The sequence below is a fragment of the Enhydra lutris genome, unplaced genomic scaffold, assembly GCF_002288905.1.
Source record: "Enhydra lutris kenyoni isolate GAN:26980312 unplaced genomic scaffold, ASM228890v2 scaffoldscaffold21, whole genome shotgun sequence".
NCBI classification, from domain to species: Eukaryota; Metazoa; Chordata; class Mammalia; order Carnivora; family Mustelidae; genus Enhydra; species Enhydra lutris.
Genome location: NW_019154105.1, coordinates 69630122 through 69654231, shown reverse-complemented (window position 1 = coordinate 69654231; position 24110 = coordinate 69630122). Strand labels below are relative to the sequence as shown.

The following is a 24110-nucleotide window of genomic DNA, read 5'->3' as shown; positions in this document are numbered from 1 at the left end:
AGGTAAACTTTAGGTTTGGCCAGGGATGTTGGAATTTCTCCCTGATCTACTGCGTCAAACTGACCCATTTTAGCTGAATGATTCCCGCTGCCCAACAGTCCAGATTGCACCAAAAGCTAGATGAAGGGCCCCATTGGTGAGGACTCTGGCCTCTCTGACCTTCTAGGCTGCCCGTGTGACCATGGCCTGCTGGCTCAGTGTGAAGACCAGAGTCCTGTCCCCTCCCAGGGCAGGACAGTTTCTGAAGGCCATAGAGACAGCACGCGTGCTCAACTGCTGGCCTCATATTCTTGTCATGTGGACAAGTGGAAACACTCAGAAGTCAGAGCATGTGGGTCAGAAAACAACAAGGAGGGGCTGACAGGCCTCTCTACACTGGGCAGTACCAGCTGGCTTTGTCGTGAAGCCCCCACTGTGGTGTTACTGGACACAGAGTTGGGAAGAGATGCACCAGGGTGCAGATTGTCTTTCCACCATAAATAACCCCGGAGCATGGATAACATTGAACTATAGTGAAATAACAAGGAAACAATGAGGATGCATATTTATACCCTTGTATTAATATAATTTTCCTAATTTTTAAGCTCACATCATTTAACTTTAATAATGGCTGGGTTAAATGACTGGCCCTCAAAATTCCTGACGGTTGGACAACCAGCTCTCAGGAGCTCACCACTCAGTAAGAGCTCTGGGAGCCAAGGCCAACTGCAGTTCACCAGGCTGCCTTTCCTGTCTGCCCCCCCAGACCCCAGGCAACCGGACACCGCCCACCTGGAGTGTGAGTGTCAGGTTGGGCCTCGCAAGGCCAGCCTTCCCTTCCAGAGGCTTTGAAGGCCTCTGTGTTATCTGTCCCCAAATGCAATTGGATACCCCAGTCACCAGAGGACCCCTCACCATTATCCCAGGTTTCCCATTTTGAAGCATGAATCTGTGAATGGCAACACCTCAGCACCCAGCTGACCATGGCTCCTGGTCACTCAAGCACCTAGTATTTGGTTCACATCACAAGTGCTGGCACTGGTGTGCTGTGTGCTGAGGACAGCAGATACAGGCTTAAGGTCAAGAAGGGGTAACCACTCCCCAGGGAGAGGTCAAGGTCCAGAAGATGAGGTGTGAGTTACACCCTGAAAGAGGGGACAGGGAAAGGCAGAGGCCCTTGCCGAGCCACACAAGGTCCTAGTTTGACTCAACAAATTTCCTATATTTTAAAGATGAAATTTTACTTAAGAATCTGAGTTTTTAACTTCTCTTGAAAGTCTGAGGCCAGGGGTACCTGGGTAGCACGCTCTTAATTTCAGCTCAGGTCTTAATCTCAGGGTCGTGAGTTCAAGCCCCACATCAGGCTCCACACTGGGTGTGGAGTCTGCTTAAGAAAAAAGGAAGGAAGGGAGAGAGGGAGGGAAGAAGAAAGGAAAGAAGAAAGGGTAAAAGGAAGGAAGGAGGGAGGGAAGCTCGAGGCTCATCCCCTGATCCTTATGGCTGTTCCTGGAGGGTCCTGGCCTGCTAATCTCTAGCAAGCAACATGGAAGATGTCAGCCAGGGACAAGGACCTCCTTGGTCTGGAGTCTGGGGCAGGAGGAGGCTGTCTTAGGAATGGGATGAGTACGAGCAGACTCAGAAGGTCCCAGGTTGCAAGGGTGTCCAGGAGGCCCAAAGCACTGGAGATTCAGGAAGAACCACCCCAGAGTGACACAGGACAGGCACTGCATGAAGATGCCTAGATGAAGCCCCAGAACACTCCAGAGCCGGAGCTCAGAAGAGCCTGGCAGGGACGGGGAGGGGGTTATGCTGACCGAGTGCTCTAAATCCTGACGACACAGGTGCATGCTGACATGAAAATTCATCCAGCTGTGTTCCACCTCACTTGCTCACTGTGTGTGCCAGACTCAACTCAGAAAGCTAAAAAGGAAACAGGAAGATAGAGGAAGGGCAGAGGTCCTCGGTGAGCCAGGCTGCCTGACTTCAGACCCACTGAGCTCCTATTTCCTCAGGGCCAAATGAGAACCTATTTTGGAGCAAAGACAAGCACGTGATGACTAGTCCCTGGTCTGATGGGAGTAGGGGAGGCTTAGGGTGTGACAAGAGGTGCTCTGCCAGGAGGGAAGGATGGGATGAGGTGGAGGGTCAGGAAGGGTCTCCCTTAGGTGCTGTGCTATGAGGTACAAGGCCTCCTCCTCCCCATTGTCTTCCTCCTGGGGGACAGGCTTTGGACACCAAAGTATTCAGGCAGCTCAAAAATTAGATGTGCTGCCCAGACACACACCCCCTCCCTGCACTCAGCAGGACCAGGAGATCTCCAGCTGTCCCAGATATCTCTAAGCAGCTGGCCTCCCCTCATTCTTACTGCTCTGGTGTGTGTTCTGGTCCTAACCAGGGCTTTGTACACAGCGGGAGCTCAGGGAGTATCTGTGAGTTAGACACACAGATGATCAACACATTCATATGCACACTCATACGCATACTCACACATGGGACTCCTAAAAGCCACACACTCTTCTGACAGCCTGACTCCTGTTCCACCATTCTTCCCAGCATCCTGAGAGAAAAACATCATTATACCCATTTTACAGGTGGGGAGACTGAGGTCTGGAAGTTATCCGACCTTCCTAAGGTCACAGAGCTGAAGAGAAGCAGACCAGCACCCTGATTCACTAGGTGTGGAGAAAAAGAGTAGAGTTCTGTATCCAAGCCATTAGCCAGGGAGGACTGGGGCACTAAGCCAGCACCTCGAAGGTGAAGGAGACACAGGGCAGTGCATGAGTGAACACGGAGTCCTGCCCTCCCCTGCTGTGCATGTCCAGACATCCAAGTGGCATCTGGCTCCAGGACCTGGAATTCAGACTGTCTGCCTTAGAGCTTCGAACCTCACAGCCTTCCCTGCAATCGGCAAACACACAGGTGTGAGGTACTCTGCTAACCATGGAAAAGCTCCACCTCATGGAGCTTGTGGTGGAGTGGGGAGACAACGAGATTGTGCCTCTATGAGGTCAGAATGAAATAGGGTGTTGTAAGGATCAGGTTTGGCAAGTGTTCAGGATAGGCATTCCGAAGATGACTTTAGACTAAGACTCAAAGATGAGGAAGCCCTGGAATGAATGTTGTGAAGGCAGAGGACAGACCTTGTACAATGGCCCTGTGGTCACTCAGAGTGAGTGCTTATGGCACATGGGAGTGCCTTGGAGATCGATGGACAAAGAGGGGGCAGGGCCAGGTTACCAGGAAATCCTCCTCCACCAATGGAGAGTGGTGGGTAGGAAGAGGTCTCCATGAGCCTTGTGCTCTAATGGAGAGCATTAGGATTAAGCTGCCTGCTGGTGAGAGCACTCCAGGGCAAGTGGGGTCTCCAGAGCGCATTCCTGCCTGTGACAGCAAAGGGTGAGCAGCTGCAGAGGACCTGAGAGGGGCTGGCTGGAGGGGAACCATGCAAAGAAGAATCATGGTGGCAGGGAAGTCTTGGTACCAGGGAACACTTAATACAGGCCAGAGGTTGCGAGTGGTGCAGCCTGAAAGCACCTGTCTTTGGGCAGTGGCTGAGGAAACTGAGAAACTCAAGCCAGGCAGGTGAGGGGAGAGCCTCACAGAGTTCCTCTGAGCTTGGCCAGTGAGCCTGGACAGCAGCCTGGTGTTCAGTTGTGAGTCAATGTCCTGGGAAGGGTCTGGCCAGGGCCTCATGGAGCATGTCAATGAACTATCTCTCTCAACTCATTCTGTGGCATCCAAAATGCAATAAATCCGTGCTCTCAAACCCAGCTTCTCAAGGCTGATTAGGGAAGGCAGGTTGGTCAGAGTTTTGCCTTTAAATTTTAATGCATTCACTCTTTCACTCACTAACCCAGCCTAAGGCCAGCACCAGACAGTGAGTGACAATGATGTAGCCAAAGCTTGGAGGTTTTACCTTCCAAGAGGTTTCAGGACACCTGGGTCAAGGAGCAGGTAGTCATGTGCTTGGATGAAACCATAGGTGATGGGACGCTGTGGAGATGCTATCGGGAGGGTACCATCACCAGTGTCCCTCTGGAGCTCTGTGGTCAGATGCATGTATACATGTGTGTTGGGTATCACACAGGTGTTGGGGGGTGTGTATGGCCACAGGCTCACAGCTGTGCCCCCCAGCTGCTGATGTGGTCACATAGGTGTGTGTGTGTGTGTGTGTGTGTGTGTGACCATAGGCCCACAGGTATCCCCCCTTGTGTGCTGCTATGGTCACACATGTGGGGAGAAGGGGTGGCCACAGGCTCACACGTGTGTCCTCCCGGCTACCACTGTGGTCACCCAGATGTGTGTGTGTGTGTGTGTGTGTGTGTGTGTGGCCACAGACTCACAGGTGTCCCCCCCCAGGTGCTGCTGTGGTCATATAGGTGTGGAGGGTGAGGAGTGGCCACAAGCTCACAGGTGTGCCCCCCCAGCTGCTACTCTTGTCACCCAGGTGTCGAGGGCCACAGGTTCACAGGTGCTCCCCAGGTGCTTCCGTTGTCACCCAGGTGTGTTTGTGTGGCCACAGGCTCACAGCTGTACCCCCCCCAGGTGCTGCTATGGTCAGCTAACAAGGTGTTTGAGGAACTGACAGACATCGAGAGGCAGTTCCACAAGGCATTCTACACCGTGCGTGCGTATCTGAACTGTGACCGGTACTCAGTGGGCCTCCTGGACATGACCAAGGAGAAGGTGAGGCCTCAGTTCTCCACAGGACTCCTGGCCAGCCTTGTCCTGCTCCTGTGAGGACTCACTAACTCTGTCCCTTCTCTTCTCTGCTCAGGAATTCTTTGACGTGTGGCCTGTGCTAATGGGAGAAGCCCAGCCATACTCAGGCCCACGCACACCCGACGGCCGTGTGAGTCATGGTGGAGGGGGGACAGACCAAGCCCATGTACCTCGGTTTCCCTGGCTCCAACTACAACTCCAGAGTGGGGAAGGGACCTGTGCCAACCTGACCAAGGGTGGGAGAGGGAGGGCTACAGGAAGGATCTGGGGCTGTAGGGACAGATGGTTGTGGGCCAGCTGGCTACCTGACTGCTCTGGAGGGCAGTCTCTGAGTGCTTGTCTGCTGTCCCCAGTGACTCCAGCCCATGCTCTGGGGCCAGGTTGGGGTGGGTGCAGATCTCCTGATGGGGTTATCAGCCCAGTGAGAATGACCAGCAGCTGCCCCACCCTTAAATGACTGGAGCACCTCCCATGTGGAACCATGTATACGTGTGTGTGCACATGTGGGTGCATACCTGTGTGCATGGGCAGGAGAAAGGCAGTGTGAAAAGGGCATGGGAGCAGGGGCAGATACCTCTGTCACTATTGTACACCCAATCTGGCACACACTACCCCACCTGGCCATGCTTCAGTCTTCCCACCAGTCACATGGGGCTGATAACTGGGCCTTCCTCACAGGATTGTGGGTCAAGTGTGTAGAAGAGTTCCTGTTCATGGCTTGGCTGTGATCATGACTTGCCACAGTTGAGTGTTTGTGTGTCTGTGTATGTGTGTACTGGCCTGGGCGGGTTGTGTGCATACATTTGAAGGAGTTCCGGACCTAGTTTGTGTGTGGGCTTGAGTGGGACACAGACAGAATGAGGACAAATCCAAACCAAATGTGTATTGTGTGTCCCATGAGTGTCAGTGATGGTCTGTGTGTGTGTGTACATAAAGTGCACATGAGGTTGTATGTAACTGTATGGGTGTGGGGTTGTGAATGCATGTGTGCACATCCATGTGTTCACGTGAGATTGTGTGTAACTGTGTGGGTGCACGTGTGCACATGAGGTTGTGTATAACTGTGGGGGGGTGTATGTGTGCACGTCCATGTGTGCACATGAGGTTGTGTGTAACTGTGTGGGTGTGAGCGCACGTGTGCATGTCCATGTGTTATGTGAGGCTGTGTGTAACTATGTGGGTGCACGTGTGCACATCCATGTGTGTATGTGAGGTTGTGTGTAAGTGTGTGGGCGCGTGTGGCATCCAAAATGTGTACACGTGAGGTGTGTAACTCTGTGGGTGCATGAGTGCATGTCCATGTGTGCATGTGTGGTTGTGTATAACTGTGTGGGCGCACGTATGCAAATCCATGTGTGCCTTGAGGTTGTGTGTAACTGTGGGTGTGTGGTGTGTGCTCTGTGTGCAAATGCACATCCAGTACGACACCTGGGTAGCTCCTCTAACCCTCAGGGAGGTTCCCACCAGGGAGCTGTCCCAGGGAGCCCTTCACGACTGCTGTGGTCCATTTTGCAGGAAATCGTCTTCTACAAAGTCATCGACTATATCCTCCATGGCAAGGAAGACATCAAGGTCATCCCGTAAGTGCCAGGGTCTTAGGAGAAGCATCACCTGAAGGCAGAGCACCCTCAGACCCAGGCCCAGTGGGCTTTGGGGATTTGTCACAATGGCTCAGCAGCCTCAGGCTGGTCCCTCACACAGGGCTACTCCCTATGCTGGAGGGTGAGGCAGAATGGGATGGGGAAGGAGGCACCATGGACGTCCAGAGTGGACTTCCAGAGGCCCAGGTGAGCTATCCAGGTGGTCCTGTCAGCAATAACTGATCTTTGAGTCCCTCAGGGTCTCATCTTAGCTCACCCAGCCACCCACGCAGGTGGAGCCCCCAGAAGGCACACCCCATAGGGCAGGTAGGAGGGGATGTCCACCCCAGGGAAGCACAGCTAGTCTGAGGGCAGGTCAGGGCTCCAAACTAGAGACACTGGGGACAGGTGTTGGCCGTTCCTCGCTCTGTAGCTGCATGGCCATGTGACCCATAAGCCTATCAGAACCCCATCCTGCAAGTTCCACCGAGGGTCTGGGATCCAGGCACTAAGCCTGCAGGACGGGTGACTGACACTGAGCTCCAGGGGCTGGACTGAAGAGTGGGGCCCCCAGTGGGGAAAGGGCTTCTCCAGGGTGAGGGGCCTCAGCATAGGCAGAGGAAGGATAAAACAGTATAGACACCCCCAAACCACACTCCTGGCCTCCTCTTATTCCCCCTGAGTCCACAACCTGCTAGCCTTCCCACCCCACCCAGAGCTCAGAAAATGGAATCAACATTAACACACACACACTCTGCCAAAATCTACGTGCACATCTAATAACCCACCCACCATCTGACCCTCTGCTCTCTCCCCCAGCACACCCCCAGCTGATCACTGGGCCCTGGCCAGTGGTCTTCCAACCTACGTGGCAGAAAGTGGCTTTGTGAGTCTGCTGAGGCCCTGCCCTTGCCTGGCGCCCCTGCCCTTCCTGCCAGCCTGTGCACCCCTGCCAGCTCCCAGCTGCCCTGCCTCACCTACGTAGAGCTCATCGGGCTGGATAGTCGTCTTTAGAACCCTATCGTACATTGGGCTGCTTCAGGTGAAATTGTTTTCCTGATCCTTTTCCAGATCTGTAACATTATGAATGCCCCCGCCGACGAAATGTTCAAATTTCAGGTATCTATTCATTTATTAGAGAAAGTATGCTTACTTAGGAAGAACATATTGTGGTTCAGAAACAATGAACCAAATTAGTTTTCAATCCTTAAGAAACAACCTCACAATCTCAGGGGCTAACCGCAGCAGACACACACTTCCAGGCACAGGTCTAGAAGTAGGCAGGCGAGGCCAGGCCACAAGAGGCCTTTCAAGTCTGCCCCTTGGGTCCTCCTCTGGGGACACATGACCAGAGCAGGCTCTTTTCTGGAGAAGGCCAAGAGTCAAGTGGTCTCCAAGACTCTTCCAGGAACTGGCCACTACCCACCTTTCACTGGCCAGGTGTCAGTGGAATGTGACATGGGAACAGCAGCATATTTTGTGGGGCCCACAGAATAGAATGCAATAATTCAACAATTATATCAACATTAAGATCATGGTGGCAAAGACAATCGAGAGTGGGAGCCTTCTAAGACAGGGGATCCTGGATGCCCACAGAATTCATACCATGAAGCCGCCCTGGGGGGCATAGAGCCCCAGTTCCGTCTAGCAGGAGAAGTCACAACACAAACCCAGGGACATAGAGCTCTCACGCATGGGGGGCAGTTAGCAGACAGGAGGAGCGACCCAGTCACCACAGTTTGAGGGCAGAAGACATGAAATGGGTGCTTGCTGGGTGACAGGCCTGAGTCAGGGCCAGACCCAGAGAAGCGGGCATCTCTGGACACCTCTCCCTGCAGGAAGGGCCTCTGGACGACTCGGGGTGGGTCATCAAGAATGTCCTCTCCATGCCCATCGTCAACAAAAAGGAGGAGATTGTGGGGGTTGCAACATTCTACAACAGGAAAGACGGGAAGCCTTTTGACGAGCAGGATGAAGTCCTCATGGAGGTAAACATGTGTCACAGGGGCAGCTCTTGGAGGGACGCCTGTGTGATGGCATGGGACCCAGCCATGTGGAGACCCTTCCTATCACCTGCTTTAGCAGCATGAGGCCCGAGGAGAGTGGGACCAGAGGAGCTGTGAGGGCCCTGGAGAATGCTTGAAAGCACTCAGGGCACTGGAGCAGCACTCCACACGCCAGGACACAGGGTGGTGACACTGCTGCTGTGTCTGCAGTCCCTCACGCAGTTCCTGGGCTGGTCAGTGCTGAACACAGACACCTACGACAAGATGAATAAGCTGGAGAACCGCAAGGACATCGCCCAGGACATGGTTCTGTACCATGTGAGATGTGACAAGGACGAAATCCAGCTGATCCTGGTACCACTCCTGTCAGGCCCTGGTCCCCTTTCCTGCCCAGGGGGGAGGCAGGGCATCCCTGCAGTTGGGGCATATCCTGTGGTCAGAGGGCCGGGCTAGCCCTGGAGTCCTACGTGCTCTGCACGACCAGGAGCAGTCCCTCCCCTGCATCCTCAGCTGCGAGCAGGGATTGGTCAGAGCCCTCCTGGTCAGGCTGTGTGAGGACTCCCCCTGTTGTCCATGTGGAGAGCTTAGAACAGTGCCAGAGAGGCAAGGAGGAACGCACAGGAAATGGGAGCCACTGTCACTTCTCTCCGAAGCTAGAAGCTCCAGCTGGGACTCCTGTCTTGTGCCTGATATCACCTTATCCCACACTCATGAGGGGTGTAGGCAACGCTGTCACCCTGTCCCATACTTATGAGGGGTATAGCTGACACTCACTCTGTCTCAACACAGCTGTCTTCTCTCTTAGCCAACAAGGGAACGCCTGGGGAAGGAGCCTGCCGACTGTGAGGAGGATGAGCTGGGGACAATCCTGGTCAGAATCTGACTCCCACCCCTCAGGTGGAGACTGGAGGGGCCTGAGGGTCGGGGGAGACTTCCTCAATCCTAGGAGACCTGAGCATGTCATCTGATGTTTGCCGCTGTCTGCATGTCTCTATGCCTGGGTGTGTGTGTGTGTGTGTGTGTGTGTGAGGGAGAGAGAGAGAGAGAGAGAGAGAGAGAGAGATATCTCCTAATGTGCCTGTCTTTGCACCTGTTTCCCCAACAACAACTCTGGTCTCATGGTAGGGCCTGTGAGTGGCCAGCCACAGGCCAGAGCAGCTGGAAGGGCAGATGTCACCACAAACCTGGGACATCTGAGACTGGGCAAAGGATCCTGGGAGGGGAAGAGAAGATTGTGGGGCTGCCTCCCTCAACCCCACAATCCCTCCCACAGAAAGAAGTGTTGCCAGGGCCCACCAAGTTCGACATCTATGAGTTCCACTTCTCTGATCTGGAGTGCACAGAGCTGGAGCTGGTCAAATGTGGCATCCAGATGTACTACGAGCTGGGCGTGGTCCGAAAGTTCCAGATCCCTCAGGAGGTGGGGATGGGGTCCATGGGAAGGGGTCCAGATCCACTGGGACGTGGGGGGTTGTGGCAAGGGGTCCCAGATCCACTGGGATATGGGGGGTTGTGGCAAGGGGTCCCAGATCCACTGGGAGATAGAATTTGGACATGGTTAAGGGGTCCCAAATCCCCCAAGAGGTGGGAGAGATGTGGTCAGAAGTCTTAGGTCCTACAGAGAGTTTGGGGACAGTCATGTTCATTATAGAAACTGTGCCTAGCATAAATGACTGAATGGATGTATCAATGGTTAGATGGGTGGAGGGGATGTTTGGTAAATGGTTGTTCCAAACAATTTGACCATTAAGTGCATCATTAGGCAATAGTGGGATTTGGGCGTGGGATGGAGAGGAAACAGGAGCCCATGAGCTACAGAAAGCAAAGGCCATCTGCACAGTAAGAATGTACCAGGGTGGAGGGGTGGCCCTTCCAGCTCTGCCCTGAGCCCTGCTGCTTTCTGATAGTTTCCTGGCCGCTGTCCTGCCTCCACCTTCACACCTCAGGGAGTGTCTGCTTCCCCACCATGCAAGTGAGGGAACCGTCCCTCCTCGTGCCTCCCCTGAGAAAAGGTGCAGCACGCTGGCATTTTCAAAAGAAATTTTACTACATACTAAATGAAAACACAGAAGCAAAAAGCAGAGAAATGATTACTAGAATTTTTTAAATTTCAGAATGATTTTCTGGCACCAAAAATCACAGTGGATGAGTAAGAGGCCCCTTCGGCCTGCACCCTGTTTTCCAGGGGTAACTGCCCTTGTAGGAGAAGGCTCACAAGTCCGGGGCCTGCCCCTTCATCTCTGGACCCTTAGCCTCCATTTTATTTCTCCACTCTCCATGCCATGAGCCCACACATGGGCCATTCAAACACCACTCTTGAAACAGACCTTTTCTTCTAAAACATTCCATACCCCTTGCCTGGGGTCTCCCAATTTGGGGCTGGGCAATAGGTTGGAGGCCCCCTGCAAGCTGGAGCTCTTCTTAGCTTTGACACTGGTCCCCTCCTGGCGCCCCCCCTCAGGCTGCCTGCCACCCCTCGTCCACCCCACAGGTGTCCCACCCAGGAGAGTGGTCAGGGGCCAGCAGCGAATGGCTGGGAGAGGAAGGACTCTCACACCAGGCTGTTGGGGGGACTCCCGCAACGTGCTCAGAGTCCATGCTCCTCCGACTCCCCTCAGGTCCTGGTGCGGTTTCTGTTTTCCGTGAGCAAAGGTTACCGGAGGATCACCTACCACAACTGGCGCCACGGCTTCAACGTGGCCCAGACCATGTTCACGCTACTCATGGTGCGTGTCCAGCATGGGCATGACAGGGGCCGCCCTTGCCCCCCTCCCACTGGGTCAGGCCTGTGAGGGGCAGGCACTGGAGGGGGGTGCTCCTCTGCGAGCGAGGTGGGGGCCTTCGCGGGCAGAGGAAAGGAGGAGGTGGGAGCACCCCCCACCCCAGGAGTGCAGGAGGGCCCCTGGGCTGAGGCAGGCAGCAGCATGAGGCCCTGACCCCTCCCCACCCTGCCTGCATCCAGCCCACCACCCCACCATCCCCCCACCTTCCCACCCCTCCCCCCACGCAGCGGGGAGGAGAGAGGAGGGGAGGGGAGGGCAGAGCGGGGGCTGGGGGGGGGAGGCCACTGGAGCTGCGCAGCTGTAGGGCCCTGTACCCTCAGACTGGAAAGCTGAAGAGCTACTACACGGACCTGGAGGCCTTCGCCATGGTGACCGCGGGCCTGTGCCATGACATCGACCACCGCGGCACCAACAACTTGTACCAGATGAAGTAGGCAGCACGCTGGGCGCCCGGGGTGCTCTGGGGGAGCATGTGTCCAGTGGCCCAGGGAGGGGCCAGCCCGGAGCTCACTGAGGGTTGGGGATGCCCCTTCCCTGGCGAGCAGGGAACTGCAGAGGCACCCAAAGGCCACAACCAGCCTCTGTGGGGGCTTCTGGCCAAACTGATTCTAACGAAACCTCTGTAACAGATCCCAGAACCCCTTAGCCAAGCTCCACGGCTCCTCGATTTTGGAAAGGCATCACCTGGAGTTTGGGAAGTTCCTGCTCTCCGAGGAGGTTCGTGTCCCATTCCTCACTCAGAATTTCTCCATATTTATGCCTGACTGTCACCTGCACCCCTGGCCCTCCCTGGCCCAGCGCCCACGACGCCACAGGGCATTCTGACCAGGGGCTAGAGGAGGGTCGGCGGTGATGGGTGAGGTTTGAACGTGGAAATGCACCCACCACAGGGTGAGGTGGGCTCAGGTGTCCAGCAGTGGTGGATATGGTGCAGGGTCTGGTGCCCAGGACCTGCGACCTGAGGGTAGGGTCAGATAGATGGTTCCTGGGAGGGGAGGGGACAGACTGGGAACCCTAACCCTTCCTGCAGTCCCTGAACATCTACCAGAACCTGAACCGGCGGCAGCACGAGCACGTGATCCATCTCATGGACATAGCCATCATCGCCACAGACTTGGCACTCTACTTCAAGTGGGTGCAGCCGCCCTGCGGGAGGCGGGATGAGAACCTGGGGGGTCGTGGGAGTGGTAGAGTAGGGATCTAGAGCTCCTAGAACACCCTTCCCAGCACAGCGGCCCTGCAAGGCCTGAGCTGTCTACCTCAGTTTCTCTCCTAGAAGGGTGGTGGGGTTAGGATCAAGGAGGAGAGGGGTGTCCTGCATGGGGTGAGCAGGTAGGGGTCGACTGTCTCTCTCTGTTCTTGGGGTTCAGGAAGAGAACGATGTTCCAGAAGATTGTGGATGAGTCTAAGAACTATGAGGACAGGAAGAGCTGGGTGGAGTACCTGTCCCTGGAGACGACCCGGAAGGAGATAGTCATGTGAGCTGTGGGGGCAGCAGGAGCCATCTCCATGCTGGCTAACCCTCACGTGCCCTCCCCAAAGGAGAAGACACCAGGCCCCTGAATAATACACAAGAACAGCTCTTCTCTAAACAGCTTTGATGAAGCGTCAAAATGAAGCCTCTTACTTGTTCCTCATTTTCAGGGGAGACAGTACAGGATTGGGGTCAGACAGTCCATTTCCTTAGTTTGTGGATTTGGCAATAATTCTTATTCATGAACCTTCACTGATGAATCTACAAAGTGGAGATTCAGAACTATGGTCCTCCTCCAGGCCCGTCCCAGAGATCCAACATGGAAATGTGTAAATCATGGGCACTGGGAGCTGCCCAGTGAAGACATGTTGGTTTTAGCTTATGGAGGCAAGGGGAGGGGGAGGTGATGAATGATGGTTAGGGTTGGAGTGGGTGTGTGTACAGTAGGAGGTCTGCTAGTGGAAGGAGTGCCCAGAAGCAGAGGTGGAAGGGAGGGAGGGAGGGAGAGAGGCCAGCCTGGGCACACCTGGAGCTTCATCTTCCTGCAGGGCCATGATGATGACTGCATGTGACTTGTCTGCCATCACCAAGCCATGGGAAGTCCAGAGCAAGGTCAGAATTCATGCAGGGCCCCAGCCTCTTGTCATTGCCTCTTGCAATTGCATCTAGGAGAAGCCTGAGAGGGGGGACAGAACCTTTGTTTGCAAGTAGCACTGAGGACTGCCCCCCGCCCCGCTCTGGGGCTGGGCTCACGGTCACCATGTGGGCACACACCAACATGCTCACTGGGCGGTAGGTCCAGCCTGAAGAATGGGAATCCCAGAGGGCCTGAGACAGAGAAGACTGAGGGCCCTTTGTCAGTTTCTGACCAAGCACTGAACTCCACAAGATCACTGCCTTTTATGTACCCCCTGCCCACCAGGTTGCTCTGCTGGTGGCGGCTGAGTTCTGGGAACAGGGTGACTTGGAAAGGACAGTTCTGGATCAGCAGCCCATTGTGAGTGTTACTTCCAGAATCTTCTAACCCCACTGTGGTCTTTGGGAACCTCAGGCCTTGCTTGGTGCAAACAGGGAACCCCTGGGGATCTGGGGTGCTGGGACCTCAGTCTCACATTGTGGGGTCCATCATATGACATGAGCTGAGTATAAATTAGGTGGCTCGGGATCTGGGTAAAGTTGTAGAAAAAAATAGGTTTTTGGTAAAACTGTGATGCCCATGCAGAAATGGAAAGTTATTGTCAAAAGTGGTCAAGGCAGGCCATGACCCATCTCCCAGGGCCTCCCCGGCCCAGGCAGCCCCACAGTGAGCCTCAGCCAGGCTGAGAGCTGCTCCAGGAAGTCCTTCAAGTGGGGAGAGCGCCGTGCCAGAGAAGGTCAGTGGCAGGAGTCCAGGTGCCCTCACCGTGATAGATGGAAGATGCTGAGATCTTTGGGTCAGCAATGTGGGACCAGGAATATGCTGCTAGACTACAGTGGAACCTGCATAGTATCCAAGGGGATGAGAACAGCATAGCATTGTCCAACAGAATTTGGAAGGATGGAAAGAGGGTTTGTCTTACAAGTAAATTCCAGTCAGTGGAGCTGCCTGATCATGGGGTGAAGAAGGCTTTGGGGCCAGAGATAGGCTGCAGGAAAGGGTGTCCTAACCAACCAGCCAAGTCACTTGGGGACCAGGCAGGACTCTAGTTCCTGCATGGCTCACCCTTGCTACATGGAGCTCCAGACAGTAGGTAGCTATGAAGGACAGACTAGCAGGGCACACCCAGGGGGTCTGGAGTATGTGGACACCAAGGATAGCCCGTCCAAGGGCCTCTGGATTTCGCCCTGCAGGGCTCTCAAGCCAGGTCTTCAGTTAGCACCATGGATAGCTCCCAAGAAAGTGGGAGGAAGGGGCTCCGGGACCTGAAACTGGGAGCATTATGGTGGACTCATGGTGGAACTACCAGATGACTCAGAGAAGGGGAGGGGCATTCTGACTGTCCCCCTATAAGAGCCAGCATCTATCAAGGCAGTCTAAGCCCCAAGACCAGAGGCTCCACTCATTCCATGGAAACTGCTTCATCTGTGTCTCTGTGGACATGTTCATCTGAGCCGGGTGGGGCTGAGTGAGACCTGCAGGCTCAGAAGAGGTTTCTCTGCTCCTCCCCAAGCCAATGATGGACCGGAACAAGGCAGCCGAGCTCCCCAAATTACAGGTTGGCTTCATCGACTTTGTGTGCACATTTGTGTACAAGGTGAGCAGGCTGATGTGGGGCCTGGCTGGGTTCACAGGAGTGGTGGGACTGGTGTGGGTTCACACGATGGCCTGGCCGGCCATAGCCCCTGTTGCCTCATCCTTGCACTTAAAATCTGAAATCCTCAGTGTCATCCCAAGGAGTCCCTTCCCACCTTCCCCTCACCAGTTCCTCAGAAGCTCTTCATGCTTTCCCACAGGTCTCCACTCTCTGGGAGATCCTCCTCCCACCATGAGGTCTCACCTCACATGTCCCTTCCCCTGACCCCATCTAGCCACCCCCAATCATGGCCTGCAGCGTATCTGTGGGTGCATCTGTTCAGTGCCTATGAACCCAGGGGGGGGCAGCAATGGGTCCACCTGTCCCAGCTGGGAATGCCTCACCCAGCAAACACATGTTGCACTTGAGTGACCAGGGAACACTGTGCCAAGGACATGTGCTGTGACATCACAGCCCAGAGGACTGGTCAGGGAGTGTGTTGGGGGGTCTGACTGCAGAGCCCCTCCCAAGTGATGCCCGACACATCCATGGGCTCCATTCCATCTGATCCTGGGGGCTGTGAGGAGGAGGTTGTCTGCTTCTGAGTGAAGTCAGCCCTGATTGGGCCAGTCCACTCCCTACCTCAACCATCACAGCACCTGGGCTTCCCCTTACTGAAAGCTCAGCTCCCTTTGGTGCCCCCTCAGCAGGACTCTAAGTGCTGCAAAGGAAGGCAGAATCAGGATGAACATCCCAGTCCTGAAGGTCACAGGTCACAGCCCTACCACAGCACCCCCCTCCCACTGCCTTCCCCCAAGTCCATCCACATGCTCCATGCTCGTGTGTGTGTTTGTGTGTGTGTGTGTGTGTGTGTATGATGTGCGTAGAAGAGCCCGGAGAAGGGGCTGCAAGACCAACCTGTCTGCCCAAGTCTTCCCACCCTCTCTGCCAAAGGACTCACCTTCTGCCATTGATATTCTCTATTCCAGGGGTCCTCTCCCCACTAAGACCACCTGTGCCTTCCCATCCTCTCTTCTCCGTTTCCAGGGCTTTGCTGGGAAAGTGACATCTCAATGGCCTTCCCTTTTCCCTCAGACATGTCCCCTCCCAAGTTCTCCTCTTGGGTGAGCAGGGCAGGGTGGTGGGGGACAGGCTGGTGCCAGCAAGGGCCAAGACATGGGGAGGCCACCTGCCCCAGATGCTTAGGAACACTCAGGAGGTGTGACCCAACTTCTTGATTCCCTGTCTTCCTGTCCAGGAGTTTTCCCGTTTCCATGAAGAGATCCTGCCCATGTTCGACCGACTGCAGAACAACAGGAAGGAGTGGAAGGCCCTGGCTGACGAGTATGAGGCCAAAGTCAAGGCTCTGGAAGAGCAGAAGCAGCAACAGGAGGAAAAGACAACAGCTAAGAAAGGTCTGGGCTGCAGGGCGGGTGTTTGGTTAGTCCCCACATGGAAGTGTGTGAAGGGACGAGGTTAAACAAGAAGGGCAGGTGGCAGATGGCGCTGGGGCTGGTGTGCTCAGGCTCCTCCCTGCAGAGGCAGCCATCCCTCTGGATTGGGCCTGACTGCAGGATCTCCTTGTTCCTTGCCAGGGACTCTCATTTTCTCTAATAAAGAAGTAACTATTTGAATGTTACTTCCTTTATAAAGGGAGGAAAGCCCAGGTGAAACATTGGGAACTCTCAACAGCTATTTCTTCCACCACCAGGCAGCAGTTCCCTCCTAATTAACTTAGGAAAATCTACCTCCACTTCCATCTACCCTCAGAAACGAAACAGAAGACCTAAGGGCGCACATCTGACTCCAGCTCAGGTCATGATCTCGGGGTCCTGGCTGGAGCCTCCCAGTGGGCTCCGCGCTCAGCAGGGAGCCTGTTTGTTCCTCTGCCCCTCCCTCTGCTTGTGCTGAAAGCACACGCGCATACTCTCAATGAATAAAATCTTAAAAAAAAAAAAAAAAAAGACCTAAAAAAAGAAAATACGGGAGCTAAGAGTCAAGCATACATGACATCTCCCCCTGTACTGCGTCAGAGCCTTTCTTTCCCTACTCAACCCCACCCCTGCCTGCTGTTTTGGTAATATGGCTCACGTGGCTTCATGGTAAGGAGTCACCATGGGGCCTAGACAGAATCCCTGACGTTGTTGCCTTGGTATTTGCCTGTGCGTGGCCACTGTGGCCCTGGGACTTTTGCTATTTCCTGCCGTGGGGAGGAAACCTATGTCAAGTTGTGGGGGCTGTGGGGGCGCCAGAACTAAAAGTGTCACGAGAGCTGAGATAAGAAAGGCTGAGTCCTGGCTAGGCTAATCGGCTCAGGCTTCCCACAGGTCCCACAATCTGCCCTCCCTCTCTCGGGGCTGGCAGAGGACACAGGGCAGGAGAGGCGGGGCCGGCAGACACAGTCCTCTCACCCTTGTTCTCTCTTGCAGCAGGCACAGAGATTTGCAATGGCGGCCCAGCACCCAAGTCTTCGACCTGCTGCATCCTGTGAGCTGGTCCATGGGTTCTGATAGCGCCCCAATCCGTTTACCCGCTGGGACCCCACCTCCAACCATTTGCTACAGGAGGTTAGGGAGCCCAAGAAAATGACAAGACAATTTTGGATATTTTGATTTTTTTTTAAGATTTATGTTTTTGTATTGGGGCACCTGGGTGACTCAGTGGATTAAGCCTCTGCCTTCGGCTCAGGTCATGATCTCAGGGTCATGGGATCGAGCCCCACATCAGGCTCTCTGCTCAGCAGATAGCCTGCTTTCCCCTCTCTCTGCCTGCCTCTCTCTGCCTCTTGTGACACCTCTCTCTCTGTTAAAAATCTTGAAGGGTCATGGGATCGAGCCCCACATCAGGCTCTCTGCTCAGCAGATAGCCTGCTTTCCCCTCTCTCTGCCTCTTGTGACACCTCTCTCTCTGTTAAATAAATAAAATCTTGAAGGGGCACCTGGGTGGCTCAGTGGGTTAAGGCTTCTGCCTTCGGCTCAGGTCATGGTCCCGGGGTCCTGGGATCGAGCCCCGCATCGGGCTCTTTCCTCAGCGGGGAGCCTGCTTCCTCCTCTCTCTCTGCCTGCCTCTCTGCCTACTTGTGATCTCTGTCTGTCAAATAAATAAATAAAATCTTCAAAAAAAAAAAAAAGGATTTTTTTTATAAAGTCAACTACAAATACACTTTAGCGTCCTTTACACTCATCTGTCTTTTGGGTACACAGCAATACCACAGAGAGACGTTTGGAAAGGGTCTGTGACCTACATATCTGAAAGCACTGGGTGAGGTCCACAGGCGCACATGTAATGTGTATATGGGTAGACGAGATACACAGATGTTGTTACCTATCTGGTTCTGGGGCAAATAGGGCCAGAAATTGATAATACAATAAAAACAAGTTGCCCTTTTCTTTAATGCAGGAGCTGTGGTGGAGGGCACATCATGTCTAACCTATGAGAAAGTTCTGCCACCAAGGTCAAGGCCATGAGTGACCTGAGCAAAAACACCTGGAACAGCCCTCTGCACTGAGGTCAAGGGGGCACCCTGCCACAGCTGGGGTCTGCCCAAGTCCTACACCAGTGAGGGTTCCCTTAGTGTTTGTGTACCAGCAGAGCCAGACCCAAACGCAAGACTCCCCTGTGAAATGGGTACTACTTACCTGGTAGAAGTTAAGGACTTTTCAGATCCTGACCACATGAGCTCCAAATCATTCATTCCCAACACTGGACACCTTACCCCACAGTAAACTCCTCTCAGCTGCCTGATTAAATGGGCTGTGGAAAAGCCAGTTCGGATGCCACGCAAGCCCACCCCCAGAGGCCCTGAGCTCCTGGGCGGGCGGGGGACACCAACACCCCCCACAGCCATGCAGTCACAGCAAGGACACAATTTCCATCTCAGCAAGGAGACCCGCTGACAGTCCATAATTAGGGCACCAACCAACAACTCCAGAAGGAACTGAGCTGGGCTCACTCAGCCTTCAACTTAACTAAAACCAAGGCTTTCAAGTGCTTATCCACTGCTTCTCATCTAGCCTCCCACCCCCTTTTGCAAAAGAATTCATTTTATCAACGAAATTTGTGCCTGGCCTATGGCTGGGAAGTGGCCCCACTACAACATGAGGAGTCAGAGAGGCAGAACATGGCCGTCAGTTCAGCAAGAGCCCAAGCCCACTGCAGAGCTTTATGCAGCACCCCAGCCTGGTCCTCAAAAGGTCACAGACCTTCCTTACGGTCTAGGGGAGGGTTCCCGACAAGGGGAGAGAGATCCAGGTCCCATCAGTAAGGGCATCAGGCCACCTCCCATCCCACATTTGTACTGTCCATCAAAGGGTCTGGGCCGGAGCTCACTGAAGACCAAGCAGCAGCCACAACACCCAAGCTGCCTGTGTCCGGGATAAACTGCTCCCTTTGGGGCTCCCCAGTCAGACACCTCAGAGAACAGGTGATGGGAATTTCTGTGTTCCCTGCCCGTTTGTGCACTGCACCCTGGGTTCAGAAGGTCCATTGTGAAACCCACTCCCTAGCCCACACCACCCCCAACATAAATGGAGAACAGAGCACAACTGCAGAGCTTGAATCCGGAAATCAGACAACTGACGACAGTACAGGAGAGCATCAGACAACACAGAAAGCTTTATTCATCCACACGGTTCCAGAGAAAGGCAGGCTCACTTTAGTATGCTGTCATCTTGGGCTGAAAGGTTCAAAGGAAAATATTCGTGTTATTACACACTCAGGCGACCCAAAAGGACCACTTGACATGTTCGGTGCTCAACAACCCAGGATCTGGCTACAGTGGAAGCCCAGCCATGTGCTGCCTCAACTCTTGGCCCTGCACGCTCTGACTGCAGCCTGCCATGGCAGTCGGTGGGGGACGATGCCTGGTTCTGGTTCTATGGGCCTCTGAGCGTGGCACATTCCCAAACAACTCTCCTCCAACGCCCAGAGACCTGGGCCTCGCCCAAGGCAAGGTGTCACTGTGTCCCCCCACATCCACAGCCCTGCTCCATCTCTCCCTCCCCCAGAGGACCTGCTGGCCAGTGCTGGGAGAAAGGAGGCAGCTCCTACCCCTATTGCGGGGCTCGCCTGAAGCAGCACCTGTATGTTTCTAAAGCCCGGGCAAAGGACCAAACTTTCAGATACACTCAGTCCAGTACCTTCTGCCAGTTCTCTCTCAATCCGTTTCCGTTCATCCTCCTTCTTTTTCTCCTCAGCGGCTATCCTCCTCTCCTCTTCTGCCCGAGGTTTCAGGTAACCTGTGCAAGGAAAGCGTGAATATGGGGAGGTACTTTCAGTGTCTTCACAGAAACACGTAAAAGGAATTTAGTGCCCCATGAATGCCTGACCCGTGTGCTTCCCACTCCTCTCTCTCCGCGTGGGTCAAGGCCTGACTAGAGCTCAGCAGAGTGCACAACCGGGAGGGCAACTGCAGGGGACGCGCCACCTGACCAGACCTTCTCTGCTCAGCAATCTGGGCCACCCGAGGCTACTCGCATCTGACCACAACACTCCTCCAGCACTCACCTGGCACCCCAGTTTTCAACAAGAACTAGCTGCTTTCCAGCTCCCCCGGGTGCCCAACATAAGAATGCACTTTGGGTCCTGACCACCTGCGCTAATCGCAAAGCGACCTACACATCTGCTGCGGCAGTGCTCCGCGGTCAAGCTCGCTCGGGTTCCTGGGGCTGGCGCCTCCCAACCCTGTCCCCCTTCTTGCCCTTCGCTGGGGTTTACGAGGCGGCTCTGGAGAGCCCCCCCCCACCCCCCAACTCCCCGGCTATGAGAAGCCCCAGGGTTTCCCCTGCAGTCCGCCGAGAAAGCGGCCCGGCCAGCCGCGGTCACTCACTGTAGCGCTTGGCTCCGTACGCCACGCCGAGGAACAGGGCGGAGTAACGGCCCAGCTGCGGAGAGAAGTTGGTCAAAGGCAGGCTGGGGCGCAGGGCGCGGGTCCCGGGGGCGCAGGTCCCGGGGCCGCGGGTCCCGGGGGTGGGGTTCCCAGCCCGCGGGGTCGGGGCGCAGGACGGAAGTCCCGGGAGCACGCGGACGGAGAATGCAGGGCGCAGGTCCCGGGGAGGGGGTTCCCAGCCCGCGGAGTCGGGGGCGCAGGGCGAGGGCCCCGGAACCGTGGGGACCGGGCGGGGGAGTGGTGGTGATGCTGGTTCCAAGCCCAAGGGATCGGGGCGCAGAGAGAGTCCCGGGAGCGCGAGTCCCGGGGGTGGGGTTCCCAGCTCGCGGGGACCCGCGGCGCGGGGAGTGGGGGTGGAGGGGTCGCACCCGCGGGGGCGCGGGTCCCGGGTTCCTTGGGGTCACGCACGTGGAGCCGAGCACCTGGCGACGGCCGCAAACCCTGATTCACCTTGATGAGTGGGGAGACTTTCACCGGCGGCACCATCTTGCCCGTAACCTTCACGCCGGAAGCACAATCCGCGGAGGACGCTGCTAGGCCGTGAAAGCTGCGGAGCCGTAAAAACGTACAAGGGCAAACGCATGCGCCGTCAGAGGTGAACAGGGCATGGACTGCGCCCCCCGGTGGACGGAGGTGGAACGCGCCTGGCCGCTAGGAGAAGGGATCAGGCGAGGCGCGCGGCTCGCGACCAGCTGCGCATGCGCGACTGCGGGAGCAGCAGGTGTAGGTTGGGCAGTGGGAGCGGCTTTTGCCAGGGATGTGGAACCTCGGCCTACCCTCATGTTCCCTGCAGCCCCTAATGTTGTCAGGCCAGGATGATACCAATGGAGCGCGCCCATTATAAGTCCATATATTTGAAAAATATCAGTCAGGCACACGAAGTGTAAAATAGATTGTTCTCTATTCTCCTGTAGTGTGTGGGCTCTCCAGTCAGGACCAGCGAGTCGGGGAAGGAGCCTCCATTCCCGCCCCGCGGCTGGAGTGCAGCCTTCAGCCACATCCAGGCCCATGACCACCCCAGGTCAGCCACAAGGACTGCCCAGGAAGAACCCATGGTCCGGTTAGAGGTTTTGGGCTGGGAATCCGGGGTCTGTGGACTGATGTGACCTGAGTGCAGGCCCCCTTGCCCCAGGCCTCTCCCCCGGTTGGGGTGGGGGGGCTGTTGTGGCCAACTCCTCTGGACTCAGGCCAGGCTAATCATGGTGGCTTCAGGACCCATTCCTGGGATGGCACTGCCGTTTAAGGTGTCCCTTACGGCTACCGCCACCCCCCGGTCCCAGTCCCCCAGCAGAGTAGAGCTTCCTCACTGCAGGAGTCTCTCCAGCACAGGGGGCTGGGGTCTTCCTGGGAAAGGCACCCTTGTAGAGCCTGCTCCCTGGCTCCAGCCCTGGGGACCCTGCCGTCCCCAGCTCCAAGGTCCACCTCAACCAGGGCTTCAGGGACCACTGAACCTCCAGATGGACCCTCCTTCTCTCACTTCTGCTGCTCACGGTGGACGGGGGTAGAAAGCCACACCTGTGAGTCACTGTGTCCCACTATGAGTTGCTGCTGGTCTCCCCCACTTCTGAGGTTAGCCCTGGCAAAGACATGACCAGGTCAGCCACAAGTGTGCAGTGGGGCTACCCAAAGATGGAGCAGTGGTGGTCAGACAGCTTCCCAGCTGTGCTGGCTATGCTGACACATGGTTCCCAAAGCAACCAGGTTTGTGTTGGGGGGAAGGGGGCAAGGGCCTGGCAAGAGAACCACTCATCCCCTGGGCCCTACGCCGCTCCAGAAAGAAGCTCCCTGAGAACCAGAGCTTAGGACTCACTAGGGCTCCTGGTATGCCAGAGGGGAGCCCACTTTTCCTCAGTCTTCCAAACCCTCTTGTCTCCAGAGAGAATTTAACTATAAATCTAAAGGGAATGGAATGCAGAGACAAAAAACTGCATGGTACGAAGCAGTTCAGTATATATGCCTGGAGGGGAGGCCCTTCCAGCCACCTCCAGGGTCCTGGGCCCTTTGCTCTGCAGCTCGCTCTGGAGTCCTGGCTCTAGGCCTCCCGCTGAGAAGCTGGAACACCACCTTCGTTGTTACCTAGGCTGAGGGTGGAAACAGGGAGGCCCATCTTGTAGGGCCACCAGGCTCTTGTCTGAGCTCTCTGAGGACCCCTGCCTGATATCATCCATGACTGCCTCTGCCAGGCCTGGGGTTGAGGGAAGTCCTTCCTAAACCCCTCATTGCTCCCTGAGGGCGCTGTAAGCACACATGGACCCCACAAGGCACAAAATCAACCTCTTCAACCAACATGGGTGTGGTGATGCTGAGTGCACACCCCCCACTCCCACCCACCCCCATTCTTGCCCTTGAGCATCTAGGCAGATGACCTCAGCTGATAAATATGTTCTTCCTTCCCTGGACATTAAAATAAACAAGACTCCTCAGCAACTCCTGCTTCCAGAATCAAAAATAAGTGTCTCTTGGGCTGAAGGTGAGGCCAGGGTGTTGGTAGGGGACCACCTAACAGTAGCTTCCAGTGGGACAGGGTGAGGGGATTGGTAGGGGGGGACACACAGGTATACATGCCCATATACACATGGGGAAGACCCCTGAAGCTGGGGGAGACTCATTTTGGCCCTGGGCCCTTCCTGAGGGCTAAGGGGGCTCCCATCTGGCTCGGACCACAGGAACCACTGGCTGACACCTCTGCACCTGTCAGGGCCAGCTGTCTACTCTGAATCCTGATATTCTCTCTGGAGCCAGGCTCCATGGCTATCTTTAGTGCTGCCAGCCCAGGAAACCTCCCCAGGGGCTCTGCCCGTGTCTTCTGGCCTTTCCCACATCAGGGGCCTTCTGAGCACAGATCCTGTATGCCTTCCCTTCTCAGTGTGGTGGTCCCAATCCTCCAGCCCTCCTAGGGTCTCTCCAAGCACCACCGTCAAACCCTGCCCAACTGGGAGTACAGCCCAGCCCAGGTTTCCCACGTTAGTCATGTGTTCTGCCTCTGGGAATCCTCCAGGCAGAACCCCAGGGAGCTCCCAGTTCCCTCCTGGTGGGTTATGCCTCTCTAAAATCCACAGGGTGTCTGTTGTCCCATACTCAGTGCAGGCAAATGGTGGGCTGCCCCTGGGATCACAGAGGTGTCATGTGACTGCAGGAGTATGCCCCCGGGGGCAGGACCCCTGCCACGGTGGCATTCACATGTGATGTGGTTCCCAAGTGTGCCCTAGGGGACCCCTGCTGCTGATGCCTTCCCCCCAAGGTGCAGGTACAAGGGGCTCTGAGGGCTTGTTCTCTGGGTGTGAAACTACAGTCCTGAGTGCCCACTTCATTCTGTCCCCAGGCCTTCTCCTAACTCTCACCCTTTCATGCCCCTAGCCTGTACTCCCTGCAGCCCAGGACTAGGGTACCCAGCCCCTGACCCTGTGTTGACTGCTAATATCTGCCCCTCACACACACAGGCACCTAGGCCAGCTCCCCTCCCCAG

The 24110-nt window shown here is 55.6% G+C and overlaps 2 protein-coding genes across 3 annotated transcripts in view; one reads left to right on the top strand and one right to left on the bottom strand.

Annotated features, from left to right (window-relative positions):
* Positions 1-17263, top strand: part of LOC111149075 (phosphodiesterase 6B) — a 32955-nt gene extending 15692 nt beyond the window's left edge. Inside the window, exons 4-22 of one of the 2 annotated variants that reach the window (XM_022505981.1) lie at positions 4525-4665; positions 4757-4831; positions 6217-6281; positions 7101-7167; positions 7353-7400; positions 8120-8269; positions 8498-8641; positions 9093-9158; positions 9561-9707; positions 10906-11013; positions 11391-11500; positions 11700-11787; positions 12101-12201; positions 12441-12548; positions 13093-13156; positions 13467-13541; positions 14695-14778; positions 16016-16172; positions 17187-17263. In XM_022505981.1, the coding sequence (XP_022361689.1) occupies positions 4525-4665; positions 4757-4831; positions 6217-6281; positions 7101-7167; positions 7353-7400; positions 8120-8269; positions 8498-8641; positions 9093-9158; positions 9561-9707; positions 10906-11013; positions 11391-11500; positions 11700-11787; positions 12101-12201; positions 12441-12548; positions 13093-13156; positions 13467-13541; positions 14695-14778; positions 16016-16172; positions 17187-17248 (1860 nt within the window). In that variant the 3' untranslated portion in view covers positions 17249-17263. The remainder of the gene's footprint in view (positions 1-4524; positions 4666-4756; positions 4832-6216; positions 6282-7100; positions 7168-7352; positions 7401-8119; positions 8270-8497; positions 8642-9092; positions 9159-9560; positions 9708-10905; positions 11014-11390; positions 11501-11699; positions 11788-12100; positions 12202-12440; positions 12549-13092; positions 13157-13466; positions 13542-14694; positions 14779-16015; positions 16173-17186) is intronic. The other variant, XM_022505982.1, reaches the window with a different exon arrangement.
* A 2085-nt stretch (positions 17264-19348) lies between these two features.
* LOC111149189 (ATP synthase subunit e, mitochondrial) lies at positions 19349-21204 on the bottom strand. Its single transcript, XM_022506134.1, has 4 exons — positions 21095-21204; positions 20585-20639; positions 19896-19994; positions 19349-19426 (listed from the first exon to the last, which is right to left on the bottom strand). The coding sequence occupies exons 1-4, from the start codon at positions 21128-21130 to the stop codon at positions 19407-19409; spliced, it is 210 nt and encodes a 69-aa protein (XP_022361842.1). The 5' UTR covers positions 21131-21204; the 3' UTR covers positions 19349-19406.
* Positions 21205-24110: the final 2906 nt, after the last annotated feature.

What these genes read in the sequence shown, in the direction of transcription:
- LOC111149189 (XM_022506134.1), bottom strand. Translation starts at nt 21,130, where the DNA reads ATGGTGCCGCCGGTGAAAGTCTCCCCACTCATCAAG. An exon ending in AAGTCTCCCCACTCATCAAG is followed by an intron (nt 20,640 to 21,094) that starts GTGAATCAGGGT and finishes TTCTCTCCGCAG; the next exon opens with CTGGGCCGTTACTCCGCCCT. An exon ending in TGAGAGAGAACTGGCAGAAG is followed by an intron (nt 19,427 to 19,895) that starts GTACTGGACTGA and finishes TTTCAGCCCAAG; the next exon opens with ATGACAGCATACTAAAGTGA.